This window comes from Engystomops pustulosus, chromosome 4 (assembly GCF_040894005.1).
Source record: "Engystomops pustulosus chromosome 4, aEngPut4.maternal, whole genome shotgun sequence".
In the NCBI taxonomy this organism is placed as follows: domain Eukaryota; kingdom Metazoa; phylum Chordata; class Amphibia; order Anura; family Leptodactylidae; genus Engystomops; species Engystomops pustulosus.
In genome coordinates, this window is record NC_092414.1 from 184,487,226 (window position 1) to 184,505,218 (window position 17,993).

Sequence of the window (17,993 nt, forward strand, 5' to 3'; positions counted from 1 at the left end):
CGCAAAAGGAAATTTCATCTTTAATCTCTCCCCGGGGACTGTGAGCGGATATTATCACTGAGGGGCCGGGTTGTCTTTATGGCTGCGACAAAACAGCTTCTAGAATCAAACTCTAATAACAAGCGAGAGGAGATTGATGGTTCTAATTATTCTAACCAGTGAGCGGCCATAAGAGAAAGCAACAGAGAATCTGCTTATATCAGGACGGGGGAGAAGGATAAAGCTGCTCTGCACTCAGGTCATGTAAAATATGCAAATAAGTTTTCCTAGATGGGACACGGAAAACACCCATTTTGTTACCTTGTTCATGTAGGGATCATGCTGATCCCTCAACCAGGATGCCAAAGTTTTACATACACATACAGCTCCTGGGCCTGGAGGACGCCAAACCTCTTCATCTTCTCAAGTTGCGCTTATATCTCCCTAGATCGTCAGATTTTATCTAAAAGGCCATTTTTCAGAGGAAACTAGGGGCATGTTGTATCAAACAGTTTGTGTTTGTCTTTCCAAGTGGGCTGCAGCAAAAAAATGTTTTATGTTCATTATTCCCACCGCATACAGCGCTATCTGATACCTGCTCATCTGGTGTGGGATTAGAGGATTGTTATGTACATTCAGGGGCGAATTAGCATAAAGGCCATGGGCGCCACAAATCCGGAATCACTTCCTACATATGGTGCTAGAACGGAGGATGTGCCCCTTCTCCCTGCTTTCAGGACCTTTGGAGGACCATCGAATGTCCTGAAATGGTTCTTGTGTAGATGTGTATTGAGAGCAGGAACAGATGTATGGGGATTTCATGGGAGATTTCGGTATAAAAAATCTGGCAGTGGTTTGGGTGGCCATGGGTTCCATAGAAGGGTTTCCATGGGTTCGCCTATATTTTATTCCACTGCTGTGCACATTATTATCAAAAAGGCTTTCTAAAGCCAGAATTGTCTGGTTTCTGATGAGCTTTTGGGCCGTGGAAGAGGGCGAAGGCTAATCTCCACATTGTAAGGGTTTCATTCTGCTCCGGAATCCACAGCAAAGAAATGACATTTTGCAGATCATAAATTCACAAATTATGTGCTTATGGCCTAAGGACTCAATATCAGACAGGTGGCTTTCCCACAGCAGAGACCCCACTGAGCATATATTCTCTGCAGCCTCCAAACTACACTAGAAAGTGTATTACATGGATGATAAACATGGGATCACAAGTAATTCAAGAACTGGATTCCTTTAAACGACCGTATTGCCCACTGCACCATACTGTAAGCGAGCCGTATAAAAATACAAAGCATGTCCTATTTTCTCATGAATTTCCATTCTGTATGCCCCATAAAAGTCTATTGGAACATATGAAATACGGGCTGCATGCGGTTGTGCACCGTACGCTGCTGTATATGCGTGCTGTATCCACTGCGTTCTGTCAGCCACCCATCATTCATCCATCAGATGAAATTTGTCACGTATATAGAGATTCATACTCCTTCAGCTGCATTCACGTAGGACATGTGCTCACCCCTCCCCTCTCCATAGGAAATAGAGCTATAGAGAAAGATGGTGCATGCCAGGTCGCCATAGCCTTCTATGGGGACATATATGCGGCCGGACCTTGGACCGGATATACATCACCACAACAGCTGTGTGAATGAAGCCTAAGTGTCTTCAGCTTCAGGTGATTGACATCTGCTCTAACATTCGCTTTTGAATAACCTCAGTTTTCACTACTCTATTTGTAGACATCCAGGTCTATAGGGTCCCCAAGCCTTGGCGCTACCTCCACCATACTTTATATATGATCAGATTTTAGGATGCAGTGGTGTTCTCCCCTACAAATGCAGCTTAGTTAATGGTGTTAAAAGGTTTCACTTAGAGGCAAATAAGTATGTAAGGGGACACTGCCAGCAGATATTATATCATCAAACTATTAACCGGAACAAACCTAGAATCGCTGAGCTGAACTCGGCACATTGGTTTATTTCAGCAGTGCATACAGCAACATCTTTAGTCCTCCTCAGGCTGCGTTCACACGTTCAGTTTTACTCCTCCTCCACTATTTTTCACTCAGGTCCTGGTTTGGACATCAAAAACTGCACCTGAAAAACTGAAAGTGGGAACGCAACCTCATTGGAAAGGGATGAAGCTGCAAAGCCCAAAACCAAGAGAGGTCGAGCTGCTGAAAGACATAAACCAGGCACACGTGACCCATACAATGGCTGCTTGCAGATCACTGCTAAGAAACTCAATTATTTCAGGAAGAATCAATCGAGGGACCCATAGGCTCGCTTTTGTTTATGTGATTAAAATTCTTATATTTAGTCTTCACAGGAATTTTTTACACTCCTTTGTCCGATTGAGCTAACAGTCACAGAGCTGAGCGGACCTACCGTTCGGGTTCAAGTCCGCTTATCTCTAGTCATTGCATCAGCAAGAACAACTACAACTGTCCCCAAATAGGGTTAACTATTTACACTTGAGACCGGCAGGTAAAATGACAGGAACGTCAATAAAAGTTTTAGGCGGAGGAAAAACTTTTGTTTCTAGTGAAAATCTTCTCTTTCCATCAGTATGTGCTGAAGAAACTGTCCATACAATTCCGACTGACAGACTTCCCAAATATGTATGTTTTAAAAGACCGCTTCCAAAAATCACGTGAAGGTCACAGTCCTCGTCTGAGCTCGTTTGGACTCAATATTGGCCATTTCATAAAGTCACGGACACTCCATTTAAATACACACAACAGTCATAGAACCATAGCAGCAAATAAGATTAAAAAAAAATTTAAAAAAACCTGCATGTTAATGCACCAGAAATGCCATGGTCCGGGGTCACTGGGTCAGGATATCTTACTTTGGCAGCTTTATTCAATCAGCCTAACAAAATGGCAGCCGCGGCACCACACAGACTTAATCGAAGGTGATGGTGGTGAGGGGTGTGATCTCTAGGGTGTGCTCTAGGGTGTGGGGTGCAGGATCCATGAATTCTGGCAGTGGTCCATTTCGATGGTGGCCATACTCAAATTTAATACGTAGCTCCCCGATCTTGGACAGAGGCAGAATATCTGGGATCCACTCAATAGTGAATGGGGTCGGCTCCTTCTGGTCAGGAGAAGTGTTACCTGCAAATGTAAAAAGTTGGATGAACCAAAGCCAAGTAGAATATGACAACCCCTTTAACAAGCAATAAATGCCTCCACATACCAACTTTCAGGAAGGTTTTCAGTTCCAGCGGTCGTATCGGCTGCTTTTCTAGTCGGCCGTAAGTCTCGGCGATGTTCTCCACTTCCACTTTCGGGCATTTGAATAGATCAAATGTTCCATCTCTGTTCTGGACAAAACTTCTGGTAATTTCTAGGGGCATCTGAGGAGGGGAAAAAGAATAAGCAAAAATAGGCATGGAAGACCACCCCCAAATCACAGGTTGGAATCACAAACATACACTGGTACTTACCTCTGGGGTATCGAAGATCTGCTTAACTTGTAAAATGTTAGTGATGTGCCAGGTATACTTAGAGAAAGTTCCTAGAGGAAGGGCGTCCTTTCTTACAAAGGCTGAAATATACAAAAATTATTAAAATTGTGGATCAGGCCGGATCATTCTAAACACAACAACATTCCCTTTAACCCCAATGGATGCAACAGAAGGACTAAAATACACTGCAGGAGACAGGACTCAAAGCATCATAGACATACATGATGCAAGGAGCCACCACAAAACCTGCACCATTGTAACAATCATGATTACAGTTCTGCGCTGTTATTGCCCTGGAGAAGCTTAGGGTCCCGTCCAACCATGGTCATATAATTGAGCACTAATACAGTAGCAGTGTACTGGAAGGGATTTCTGGAAATTTTGTGCTGCAGAAATGGATTTAGAATCTGCAGAAGGTCCATTTTTTTTCTGTGGATTCATGTGCGGAATTAGAAATGTGACGTTTGAGCTCCAGGTCCGTGCCACAGCTAAATCGTGGCATTAAAATCCATCGGCTATCAGCCGGAATCTGTCGGCAGTTTTGACCCCATTAACCTGCTGGCAATGCAATGCAGCCCTGGAGATGCAGTTATATCAAGTTAGGTCAGTGGGAGTCTCAGTCATGGGACTCCCACAGATCTTGAGAACGAAGGTCTGTTGTATCTCTGATGCACTCGAGATGAAGAGAGAAGCTGTTCGCTCATGCGCCAACTGCATTATTCTTCCTTATGACCCTCTGTTATCTTCATCATCACCATAGACATGAACGAAGCAGCCCTCGCATTTGCAATTGGCTGCTCCAGTCATCTGGAGTGCAACAGAGGTACACCGGACCTTGAGATCCGTGGGGTTTTCCATCACCGAGACCCCCACTGATCAGCAACCAACTAGGAGCCTATTCACAAATGAAAATGTTGTAAAAATTAAATCCTGGCACACCACTCAGTTGATGAAACGTGAAAAATTCTTTATTGTGACATGTGTAAATGTTTTCGGCTATTTAAGCCTTTATCAAACACATGTAGCCCAAGTGAAGGAAAGGAGATCGCCAAAATGAGCACAGTAGCGAGGTGCATCGTGCCAGAAGGAAAATGTGGTGACGGTGGCCCTGGATAATGTCATACCTGTGGTGCAGTTGGGAAGACGCATCCTCGCATTACCCATAGACAGCCTCTGAGACAGGGCATCGAAGAAAGACTGGGGAATGTGAAATACCAATGGCTCCGGTTTACCTTGGGAGAATAGACAAGCAAATGGTGTTAAAGAGAGCATAGAGAATAATATCCTTCCCAAAACAACACTGCCGTAATAGGAAAAACAGTCAGAGTCTCTATATAAAGGGGTTTTCCCACTACTATTACTGCCCGTATCACCTGAGGAATTTAATAATCCGAGATCTGATTGTTTCCAATTCTGTGAGCGACAACCGGGTGTCACACATCTAGCATTTTCCATACATGGTGTAGACTCAGACTGACCAATTTGCATTAGAGTTTGTTAGATAGAAGTTTTTGGAATTCTTCAAGCCTATGGTGCAACTACTACCTCCGCACTCATGGTATTTGCCCAGGTGGGCAGGGGTCTTAATTTCATGCCCTATGGGATGTATGTGGCACCTTTGTACTCACCATCAAACTGAAAATGCATGGTCTGATGGATTCTCTCTGTCACGCTGGCCAGCCAGTCCAGGAAGGTCAGAGACACCTGATTCTCATTCAGAATCTGATTTGGAGCTGAGAATGAAGGAAAACACATTATAATAATTACCTTTCACATCATAAGACAAGATGACACGGCTGGGGATACCATTGGTTTCTACATGAGCCAACTACCAAACCACATAACTCGGAGCAGGGGCTATCTCTGCCCATTTGTAACACTTGGACAGTCTTGAGAAGACTTCACACACCCACACATGGGCTGCAGATCAGTTATGGTCTGACAAAGCACATGTTCTTGTGCAGGTATGGTCAGTATAAGGGCTTATTCACATGAACATAACGGGGACCGATATGCTGCCCCATATCAGTCCCCAGTGACATCTATGGCGTCTGGCCGCTGTGCGGTATGCACACGTTGTCTCACTGCACGGCGAAATATAGGACATGTCTCATATTTCACAGTGTTACAGCTCCGGCTGCTTGCTTCTCTATGGAAAGCGCTATGCCCAGGTGAACATACATCGTGTGAATGTCCCCTAAGGTTGGATGCCACTTAAAAAAAAAAAATTGTCTGTCGGAGATCCTTTTTAGAGTATAAGGGGATATATTCTACTCAGATTAGGTTTTGCTGTCCATCAAAGAAAAAGCTGTAACCTGTAAAAATGTGATCTGATTGGGCCCTTAACTACATTAATTAGTATGCAATGCTGCAAGGTCCTGGATACATCGTACCATCAAAGCATCCGATCATGGGGCATGACATCTGCATGGGCAGGATAAGAAGAAGGCCGCTATATACACATGCTGTCCCAAAGATGCCATATCACAACCAGGTTGATTTCATTCCCAGAGGTCGAAATCCATGGATGAGTCTTCCAAAATGAGCGCCACACCTGCCCATGGTCTGTACTGGGACTGCAGCTCAGCTAAATAAAAATGAATTGCGCTTATTTGCAATACCACACACTACCTATGGCAATGGTGGCGAAACTATGGCACAGGTGCCAGAGGTGGCACTCGGAGCCCTCTCTGTGGGCACTCTAGCCATCACCCAGCACAAAGGTCACTATTCAGGACTCCTCCTCCTGCAGTCACAGGCAGCTCAGAACGTGCCATGTTCAGCACTATTTTAAAGTAACTTGAAGAGTAAGGCAGGAGCAAGGAGGAGCGGGCAGAGCTGGATTATCATTGTAGCCCCTTCTCAGGGCCTGCGGTTCATCCTGTTAAGGGGACTACAATAATAATCCAAATTTCTCAATCATTCTACTGTATTGGTGTCTTCAGGGCGACAATACGTTCGAATCTGTGACACAGCAGGGAGCAACAAGTTACTTTAAATTGGCATTTGGCACTTTGTGAAAAATATGTGGCTTTCGGTTGTAGTTTGGGCACTCAGTCTCTAAAAGGTTCACCATCCGTGACCTATGGGGAGCAGAGGAGCTGTTTTTGGAACAAAGCAGCCATGTTTGTCAACCTCTTTAATCCACAGGCTAAAAAAACTAGAAAGGGTTTGATTTGTTCTTGTGATTCCCAAATGTAATACAATAGTAAATAAAGCATTCACCTGGTCTTTTAGTAGCACAGTTGATCGATGGCTTTTTCGGTGTAGTTTTCTTTAGACTGGGAACCACCGCTTCCTGCACTATAGAAACAACACAAAAAAAACAAAAAATAAAATGAAAAACTCCTATAAAAATCTTGAAACATAATCTCTCTTTATTATAGAGAACTGCAATTCGCTCTACATCACAGATTAGTTGCTGTGGACACAGTTAACTTGCTTTCAGCAATAGGTTTTTAACCCCTTAATGACCGCTGCCTCGTGTTTTTTTTTACGGCGGTCATTAAGGGTACTTCATCTGATGCGCCGCCTTTCTATGTCAGTGCTTCAGAGGAAGATTGTAAGACCTGGCAAGTGGCTAAAAATAAATTTGATGATGACTGGAAATAGTCAGAACCAAAATCTCTTGAATAAGCTACAGACCCCCCAAATTAATTATCCATACAGTGTATCTCATCCCCCAAATAATAAGCCCTCATATGTTCGCATTACCAAAAACATACAATAAAAATACATTGTGACAGTGCAAATCTGCTCTGAATTGCGCTGCCTTTGTTCCATGGCTGGCCGTGTGCCCATAAGGTGGTTTACCACCACATATGGGGTATTGGTACAATCGGGAGAAATGGTTATCAAACTTTACAGAGAATTGGTCGTCATTTAATCCATTGTAGTTGTGTAATTTATGGCCTAAATGAATGCATTTTCTTAAATAATTACAGTTTCTAAATTTTTCATTTTGTTTTTTTTCAGGTGAAACGCTTTAAGGGTTAAGACACTTCATAAAAGTTGTTTTACCTAAGTTGAGGGGTGTTTCTATTATTAAGGCCTTTCAAAGTCACTTGACAGCCGAGTTGTCCCTCAAAAGTGAGTCATATTGAGAAAAATCCCACCTAAAGTTCTAATTCTAATAAGATCCTAGAAAACTGAGAGGACACATAAAAGACCATGCCAACATAAAAGGGGACATTTCCAAAATAGTAGCCATCAAGCTATTTGGGTGGTCTGACTTTCCGTCTGGAAGCAAACTTTGAAAATGAAACATTTTTCTGAATTTTAGCCAAATGTGTCACGAGAAAACAATCGGGAAAAAAATCACTTGGATATGTTGAAACGTTTATAGGCAAGTTCTGTGCAGCGCTGCGTAATCTGTGAGCGCTATATAAATAAAGGAAGCAGTATTATTACATGTCAGATTCTAAAAATAGAGTCTGGTCATTAAGATGAAAACAAGGGCCTATGATAAAGGGTTAAGCAGCAGACCCAAACAACTTGTGTGGAGTGTTCTTACCTGGAGTCTCCTCTTTTCTTGGTTTCTTGGGTTTCAGCATTGGGGAGGATTCTTCATGTATCTGCACCACAGTCTCTACTGCTTCCATCTTACTGTCTGTCTCTAGCACAGTTATCTCTTTAACACCTATAGAGGAGGAGACGGTTAACATCTGGTGTGCAGTAAGCCCCGCGGGATAGGACTGTGGAGGGTCTGTGAAAATACACACAGGGCACTGGCCGGATTTCATGGACCGACCACTATGCACCACAGTGATATATGATACGAGAAGTCCATTTTCTGCTGCGGGAGAAACCATGGGCAAACACCAGGTCTGCATCAAAATATGTATACAAGATATTTGGCTTCATCGTGCATGTCGCATGGACATATCATTGCGGAGTTCAGGAACGCAGCATCACATAAGCCATTGAAACTATGACGTCACATATTCTAGCCCTCTGTCTGGAGCGTTCCATCTCTTACCTTCTGACATGACGTAGAAATATTCGGTGAATTCCTCAGTGAGGCTGTCGTCGCTGGCGAAAGCCCCCAGGCAAGTGTAGAAGTGCACGCATCTTTCGTCGTTTTCCCCCTTGGATGATGTGGCTCTGGCATTTCTCTGTGCTTCGCAGGAACATTGGAATAGGTGGTTGGATCCTTTATGTGCGGCAGGTTTTTGAGTAAAGTACACGTGAACATAGCCGAGGGTGTGCTCCGGACTAGGTCGGCAGCGGACCACAAGGACGGATTTGTTCACCCTCTGAACCAGTGGCCCAATGCACTCACTAGCGAGTACCCAGATATCCTCCTTGATTTCTGCAGGGATCTGCATAGCATCTATCACTGAGCTTTTCAGTGGCAGTGGCTCAGCTTCCACATGGCAGTTTATGGCCTGCTTTATATGATGGCACTGGTTCTCCACCACCCCTCGGACCGCTGCTTTAAAGCAAGCCGGAGCAAAGCAGCGGCCGGAGCTAATCTGAGTGATGATTGTCCCTTCGGCAGTCTCTATGGTGGTCTCAGAGATACCCAGGACAACCAGACATCTCTGATCAGGACCTCTGTCCCGCTGCCTCACTGAGAATATCTGCATTTCGGACCCAGTAAGAAGCTTCACTGCATCTCGAGGAGGCTCCTTGTTGTTCCGACATCTGAACACGGTGCCGCAGCTCTTGTTTTTGCAGCTGAGTCCACGAGTCCCGTTGTAAGTACCGCAGTGCGGGCATTTCCGAACTCCTCGCAGGGTGGGTTTTCCCAAATTAGAGAGAAAATCAGGGACTTTTGGTTTCCCAGGACTTGGCTCCATACTTATTTACACCCTAAAATACAATCACAATAAATTATTAAGAAGCATTGTAACAGCCCTGTAACCTTGCAATCTGTACAAAGAATGTAGGAGGTTTGCTAAAAGCCAACGTCAGGGTGTCTAAGGACTAAAAAGGGGATAATCCAAAATAAATGAAGGGCTGAGCACTGCCTTCTACTGAAATAGAAGTATATTCAAACTGGTTGATTTAAAATAATACAATATAATATAACATTGATGCGTGTAATACAGATACTACATATACCTATACATATCAGACATAACTGGCCTTCTAATAATCTGCAGTCGCTCCTAAAAGAACATTAGAATATTTGATAAAACATTAGATGTCACAGGCTGGGCTTGTAGGTTCACTAGAAATTAGACATAACATGTTTACCATTTCCTATGTAATGTAACAGCAGAATGAACATATTTTGAGATGAGATCAGCGGGCTGTGTATGGCCATCCCCTCATACTAGCAATCACCGGCAGACTTCTCCCGATCACAAGATGAGAGGCCAAAGAATAAATAAACCATCACAATTTTCAAATCGTTGGACAAGGATCACCTGAGAAACCAGCAAATGCCTGCTTGTCATTGGCCGCATCTATCAAACTCCGTCAGTGAAACTAACTAAACGTATCTTTGAAAACTGCTTTTATACAGCAGTACGACTATCCCTATATTGTTCCTTCCCATGCCTGTAAAAGTTCCACAAATTTGCCTCACCATCTATGCATATTCCTGAGGGAGGGGGAATGAGGGAGCCGAAGTCTCTTTCTCTCTCAGCTTGCTCATTCCCACTCCCTCAGGAAATCTCTTCTATAAGAAGATGGAGGCACGGCTGAGGTAGAAAAACATCAATATGCTGGACTCCGCTGAAAGGAAAGACAATGATTGGGCTCACATGGGGCCATCTGCATGGTGAGTAAACTTTATCAATGAACTTTGAAATTTTATAGGCATGGGGAGGAGCGATATAGGAATAGTTGTCCTGCTGTATGATAACACTTTTCAAACATATTTTTAGTTCGTTAGTTACACTGACACGTTCACTTTAAGTTTGTATAAACATCATTGTTCGTTAGTGACACATAATTATTAAGCTCCTTACTTTACAATTTTACTGCTACTTTAGCTTCTATCACTCAGTGATGGTGAGTGTAAAGTTTCATAGTGTGGGCGGTCACTAGCTGAGCAGACACTTCATGGTCCCTCTGTGCTATTAGATGTTGTGTGCTGACAATGTGCTTAGATTATCAAGGTACAGGGTCTATCTACACTTTTATTTAGCTTCCGAACATTGTACTAGTATCTGACACATAGGAAAAGAGAGATGAGACAGATCAGAGATGATGAGATCCATGAAATGGATACAAAACACAATGACACACTGAGCTCTGCTACATGACCTAATCAATAAAACACAGTCAGTACTCCCGGATAAAGACCTTATCTTGCCTGTAGCTAGTAGAGTAAGCCTCTGTGCACTGCTGCTTCCCAGCAGGAAGTGCCTGTTTCTAAGCTGGTCTTGTAATGCAGGGGGGAGGGGCAGGAGGCAGAGAGTGCAGACAAGAGAAGCTATTCATGAGAAGAATATGACCATAGTCAGAAAATTTACGGTCAGATCCAGGGACAACCAAAATTGTGTACAGCAGGACTGATAGAGACAGGTTGGAATTATGTCTGTGAAACTCTTTATTTTTGTTAATAACAGTGAATGAGAGAATATGTTATTTTGTTATTTAAAGAGGACCTGTCACCCTGGAAAACCCACCCACCAAATGTGCCCCCCATAATCCACCCCCAGCCCCTTTTATTTTATTTATTTATTTAGTAAGTAAGAGGTCGGATTGTGTATCCGCACATTTGGTGGGTGGGTTTTCCAGGGTGACGGGTCCTCTATAAGGATCTGATCTTCGTGGGAATGCTCCTTTAATAGTTTAACCCAAGGTGACCTCAGCTGGGGTCTCATCTGACCCGAGTCCTGCTTACAGGTCACATTTAGCGGAGGGACCCATCGCATTATAAATAGATATATTCGGGATCCTCGGATATTAGCGTACTTTATTATTCTCCATTGAATGCACTCACTCCTGTCAGTGAGCGCTTAAAAATGTTTGCATGCATCCATGTTTGTGGGTTATTCGGTATTGGTGTATGGATGTGGGAAGGATTCTCATGTGTGAGGCTGTGCTCTCTACATTGTCTGTTAAATGTAAAGAACTTGTGTGTAACCCATAGCAACCGTCAGCAGAGGAGGACGATGCGCCGTTAGCTGTATACGGTATCTATGGCTGCCGGGAAGCGTCCAGACAACCCGCCACCTCCTCCATGTATCAGCCCGGGGCCGCAGAGGAGCTGCTGATGTCACTTCCGGTCCCTGCACCCACCGCCGGTGCATCCGCGTCCCGTTATCTATCAACCGCCATTCCCGCCGATTACACGGAGTCCGTCCCCTGCTCCTCCTTCTGCTCTTACCTACAACATGGACACCGCGCGGGGCCCCTCTCTTACCAGCGGGGCCCTCGTCTTCCCTCAGACCCTGCACCGGAGCTCCTTACAAACGCGGCGAGCTCTGTAACAGAAGGCGTGATTGAACGGCGCGGGTCACGTGGGCGACGACGTCAACGGGGGCATGATGGGAAATGTAGTTCTGTCCTACCCTAAGCGCAATGCTAGGGGGTGGGATTCCACAGAGGAGTCACAGATGTCCAATACTACAAGTCCCAGCATGCCCTGTCACTGACACATGTGTACAGGCTCTGGCAATAGATACAGGAGGAGATTTCAAATTATGACTGAAATTAAAAATAAATAACATAAATCCTGTTGAGGAGCCACAGCTTATAGCGCTGCTGCAGCCAATCACTGGCCTCAGTATGGCTGACCTGTGATTGGCTGCAGTGTGATCATAAATGACGTGGGTGACGTCATCAGCACAGATGTTCCTCTGAACAATGCAATCCACAATGTCTAAGATTGTGCTATTGATATAACTAAGGGGTGAAGAATCCGTCTGTGCTGAAGACACAGGCTCCAAAATGTGTTAACAATACAATTTTAGTTGCAGAAACATTCGGAACAAATATGAGACGTGTCTGTAGAGACGTATATACTGTATACACCAATACAGCGCCGACCGACACCCTGCTCCCTGTCCATATACCTCCAACACCGTCCCATACATTGGCGCTCATTTACTAAGGGCTTTGCGACGCACTTTAGTCAGACTGCGTCCGTTCTTCGTGGCTAAAGCGGCCTGCACTGGCTGCGCTTGGATTGTGTCGTACATGACCCCGTAATTATGTAGCTGATGGTTATTTTTGTACATATTGTGTACATATCAGCTTTATCGTTTTTTGGTTATTCATAAAAATATATGTATTGGTCAGAACTGTATATTTTATCATTGTAATCCCAGCCAGAACTTTTTTGGTCTCTGTGACAATTGGATTTTAAAAATGTTGGGTTGTCATCAGAATCAGGATTAACACTAAAACTTCATTACAGACGCCTGTGATAACTGTTACAGCTGATTATTGTAGGCTAGGGCTAAAGTACAATAAATTACCAATATCCAGAGGTCCGTTTGTAACTAGGGGTCGTATGTAAGTCGAGTGTTCTTAAGTAGGGGACCGCCTGTATTCATATGTATGTTTTCACCTTTTTTTTACATAATATTTAATAAAGTTGCAATCTTTATGCACATTTGTGTTTGAAAGTCTGGATTTTTGTGTATATGTTTTTGTTCTGGTATGTCAGTCATATATGTACAATAGTCCAACATGAAGGAACATTAGTATATAGAGTAGTTAGTTGTACAATAAGACATGTTTTCCTCATACATACAGGTATTATTGTGGTGTTGTTAACCTGAAGGAATCCTACCCTCAGAAATCTATCTATTAAGGTAGATGTGACTGTAGGTTCCAACCCTAATCTATATTTAGCTAATCTTAGAATTCCATCTACACTAAACTAGTTTAAATAACTTATATGTTATTTTCTGTAACATAGAGTCGCCTCTACTCCTCACCCCAGTAGCCTCTGCTGTCTACGCGGAATCCCCTCGGCTCCATAGCCGGTGCTACTGCGCAAATGCTCAGCATAGATATGAATCTGCGCACACGCATAGCGGCGCCTGAAGGAGCCGTAGATGCAGTTTTCTTTTCCTGGTTTCAGTGATTTTTCACTGATGCCATTTTGGGTAATGGATACATACAGAGCATTTTTTTTTTTTTTACTGATGCCTTACTGCACCATTCTTTTCAATCTGCTTTTTCACACCAGGATGAAAGACTGTATGCAAATTAACCTGAGGGAGTCCAGGCTCCATTAACCCCCATGGAGCATACATTTGCATACATTCCTTCATCCTGGTGGTAGATGCTCTATAAAGTGGTTCTTTAGTCATAACATGTTAACTAGCATAGCAAGCTTAACTCGCTGTTTGTGGGGGTCTCAGTGACGGGACCCCCATGGATCTCAAGAAAAGGGGTCTGTTGCACCCCTGTTGCGCTCCTGATATAAAGAGCTGTCAGTTGTGCATATTCATCTCTACGGTACTGACGTAGATTGCAGAGTACAACGCTCAGTTCTCTCTGTCAGCATCATAGAGATGAATGTGTGACTGGCTGCCCTGGTCATCTCGAGTGCAACAGGGGTACAACGGTCATTGACCCAAGTCATGTGAAGGATGGATCCAGTGCCTTCACTAGTATTTCTGCTAGACTTTATTAGCATGTATATGGAGGACATGGAAGTCAGGGGTTTCGGATTACCCCTCCGGAGATGGCATTAGTGTTTCAGTAAATGTGTTTGACGTGCGCATGTGACTAGATCATGACCAAGACGGCGAAGCATCGAAATGCGTCACTCTTGGTGTTGTTTTTCCATCTACAATGTAACATGTGAAAGTAAATAAAGGATTATTATTACTGTGGATCCTGGTGGATAGTTTGGAGTGCCGGAAGCCCTGGCTACTTTTTTTTTCTGGTTGTGTTGATTTGCTGTGGACCAGGCTGCAAGCACCACTACAATGGAGGAGATCAGGCGTGATAGGGTGCACATTCTATTTTTTCCTTTTCCAAATCAGGGGTACAAGATCCGTTCTCGAGATCCGTGGAAGTGCCATCCCTGAGATCAGGACCAATCAGCAAGATATAACTTGTTATGACTATGGAGAACTCCTTTAAGTGTGAAAAAGCAGAATGAAAAGAATGGTTCAGTTAGGCATCAGTGACCTATCACCGAATCCTGAAAACTGATCTCATTGGGGCAGATTTATCAAGCTGTCTGAAATTCAGAATAATTCTAGTTGCCCATGGCAACCAATCACAACTCTGCTTTCATTTTACCAGTGCTCATGAATATTTTAAAGGGGAGCTGTGATTTGTTTCCATGGGCAACAAGAAATATTCTGACTTTCAGACAGCTTGATAAATCTGCTCCTATGTGTCCATAATCCAACATGGCTTCAGTGACCACTTGTGAAAAAACACTTATGTGAATCTGCCCTTACCCTGTCCCCTACACATCCTTCCTTAAATCCCTTCTGCTTAAGGCACTTTCCAATTGTCTCAACTTGTATTGATTTATTATGCTGCAAGCGCGACTGCCAGTCTACTGCGAGTCCAATAAACTCTAGTACAATGTGATGAGTTTGATACTTAAAATCTTGTACCTATTGGAGGCAAAGTAGAGCAGCAAGTAGATTAGAAACCCTGTGTATAGTCTGTATGCATAGTAGTGGCTTATAATATGGGTGGTTTGGGCAGTAGCCCAAAGCTTCTAGGGGGCCCTTGGCCACCCACCAAATTTTAAACTGAGAAGGACCATCACCTATGAAATCCTCGTACATCTGTTCCTGCTCTCAATACACATGTACACAAGAGCCATTTCAGGACCTTTCAAAGTCCTCAAACTGTTCGGAAACCACAAGTGAAAGCAGGCAGAAGGGACGCCTCCTCCAATCCCCATTAAGCTTAATTCTAGTACCAGATATAGATGTAATAAATCCTGATGTGCCAGGATTACATATGTCACTTGGGGTAGGATCCCTATCACAGGCACCCCAGCGCTATAGGAGTGCGACCAATAAAATACTAGACTAGTACCATGTGTAGGATGTGATTTCAGACATGTTGGGGCTATAATAGCCGTCTTACTCAACCCCTGTATATGGAGGTGGCGAGCATAAAGGGATTTTTTTTTCTGTTGACAGCACCCCCATGAACACAAAGCATGTATTATTATGGCCCAAAATCAAGGACGTCTGGGGATCCCATCAGATAGGGATCAACGTCTGGGGCTCCACACCAGGGACCCAGTAGATGACCCTACACTTGGGTTTATCAGACTATTTACTACACCCCAAGGGATGCTCCTCTACATTGGAGACCCCATGTTTTATTGATTCCACCGCAAATCCCTCTGAAGAACCTACAGCAGGAAGAAACGCGTCAGGGAAGGGGAATGCAGGGTGTTTTTTTTTTTTTGTTTGTTTTTTTTCTAAACTAGGGCAAGTTATTGGGACTGCCCTTGTCAGGGCGGGAGCTAATCACACCTGGGGACAGGGACAGTTGTAGCCTTGTTACAGTTCGTGACGTTTTTGGTTCTAACATATACAGGTATGTCCTTTACCATCTTAATGCTCCCGTCAATGCACGTACTTTGGAAACAGCACAGCTGACCACTGGACACAACTACAGACCACCCCCATGAACATACAATTGTGAGCTGAGGATGTGATCCAATTCCTACCTTTGTAATAGAAAAGATTTAAATAATATTAATATGATACCATATATTTTTTTATATATAGTAGGGAGTCTGAAGTGCTGCTCCCCCTTCAATCTCTAAAAGTGACTTATCTAAAGCAAAATAGGACACATCTGCTATGTGAATTTGTATGCAAGTCTTTAAGGGAACCTGTCACCAGGGACCTCATGTTCACTAGACAGGCTATATAAGCCCATTACAGCTGCATATAAGTGTGTGTTATAACTTACCTTGTACCCGGACAGAATCCTCTGTTTGGTCCCTGGAGTTGGGCTTTAGTTTGGATGCATTTAAAAAAAAACCAACAAGTAACTTGTCTGTGCTGCAGATTATTCAGCTCTTGGGCCCCACCTTTACAGCACCTCCCTACCCCGCTGATGTCAGCTCACCAGGCTGTGAGCTCTGTGTAGGAACAGGAGGAACTGTACAGGAGCACTAAGGTAGGGACTGAAAGCTACAGAGTGAGCAGCACAGACAAGGCGCATGTTTTTTGAAATGTATCCAAACCAAAGCCCAACCCCTGGGACTACACAGAGGATTCTGTCAGAGTGCAAGGTAAGTTATAACACACAATTACACTCACCGGCCACCTTATTAGGTACACCATGCTAGTAACGGGTTGGACCCCCTTTTGCCTTCAGAACTGCCTCAATTCTTCGTGGCATAGATTCAACAAGGTGCTGGAAGCATTCCTCAGAGATTTTGGTCCATATTGACATGATGGCATCACACAGTTGCCGCAGATTTGTCGGCTGCACATCCATGATGCGAATCTCCCGTTCCACCACATCCCAAAGATGCTCTATTGGATTGAGATCTGGTGACTGTGGAGGCCATTTGAGTACAGTGAACTCATTGTCATGTTCAAGAAACCAGTCTGAGATGATTCCAGCTTTATGACATGGCGCATTATCCTGCTGGAAGTAGCCATCAGATGTTACAGGGTACATTGTGGTCATAAAGGGATGGACATGGTCAGCAACAATACTCAGGTAGGCTGTGGCGTTGAAACGATGCTCAATTGGTACCAAGGGGCCCAAAGTGTGCCAAGGAAATATTCCCCACACCATGACACCACCACCACCAGCCTGAACCGTTGATACAAGGCAGGATGGATCCATGCTTTCATGTTGTTGATGCCAAATTCTGACCCTACCATCCGAATGTCGCAGCAGAAATCGAGACTCATCAGACCAGGCAATGTTTTTCCAATCTTCTTCTGTCCAATTTAGATGAGCTTGTGCAAATTGTAGCCTCAGTTTCCTGTTCTTAGCTGAAAGGAGTGGCACCCGGTGTGGTCTTCTGCTGCTGTAGCCCATCTGCCTCAAAGTTCGACGTACTGTGCGTTCAGAGATGCTCTTCTGCCTACCTTGGTTGTAACGGGTGGCGATTTGAGTCACTGTTGCCTTTCTATCAGCTCGAACCAGTCTGCCCATTCTCCTCTGACCTCTGGCATCAACAAGGCATTTCCGCCCACAGAACTGCCGCGCACTGGATGTTTTTTCTTTTTCGGACCATTCTCTGTAAACTCTAGAGTTGGTTGTGCAAGAAAATCCCAGTAGATCAGCAGTTTCTGAAATACTCAGACCAGCCCTTCTGGCACCAACAACCATGCCACGTTCAAAGGCCTCAAATCACCTTTCTTCCCCATACTGATGCTCGGTTTGAACTGCATGAGATTGTCTTGACCATGTCTACATGCCTAAATGCACCGAGTTGCCGCCATGTGATTGGCTGATTAGAAATTAAATGTTAACGCGCAGTTGGACAGGTGTACCTAATAAAGTGGCCGGTGAGTGTACATTGTAATGCAAATGCTTAGATAAAGCAGAAAGACATATTTGCACTGCAGCTGTAAAGGGCTTCTGTAACCTGTCTTTAAGTGAAAATAAGGGTCCCTGGTGACAGGTTCCCTTTAACTGATATCTTGTAAGTGTAAATCCAA

At 44.0% G+C, this 17,993-nt stretch overlaps 1 protein-coding gene across 2 annotated transcripts; it reads right to left on the bottom strand.

Moving 5' to 3' along the window:
- Positions 1-2,824: 2,824 nt before the first annotated feature.
- Positions 2,825-11,911, bottom strand: C4H2orf42 (chromosome 4 C2orf42 homolog). Of its 2 annotated transcripts, none has more exons than XM_072148850.1 (9): positions 11,783-11,911; positions 8,438-9,273; positions 7,973-8,098; positions 6,685-6,762; positions 5,088-5,192; positions 4,584-4,691; positions 3,439-3,539; positions 3,189-3,348; positions 2,825-3,106 (listed from the first exon to the last, which is right to left on the bottom strand). In XM_072148850.1, exons 2-9 carry the CDS (start codon positions 9,258-9,260, stop codon positions 2,895-2,897), a joined length of 1,713 nt encoding a protein of 570 aa, XP_072004951.1. In that variant the 5' UTR covers positions 9,261-9,273; positions 11,783-11,911; the 3' UTR covers positions 2,825-2,894. The 2 variants fall into 2 exon arrangements, with proteins under 2 accessions (XP_072004951.1, XP_072004949.1); XM_072148848.1 differs by having other exon boundaries at positions 11,747-11,902.
- Between the last annotated feature and the right edge of the window lie 6,082 nt (positions 11,912-17,993).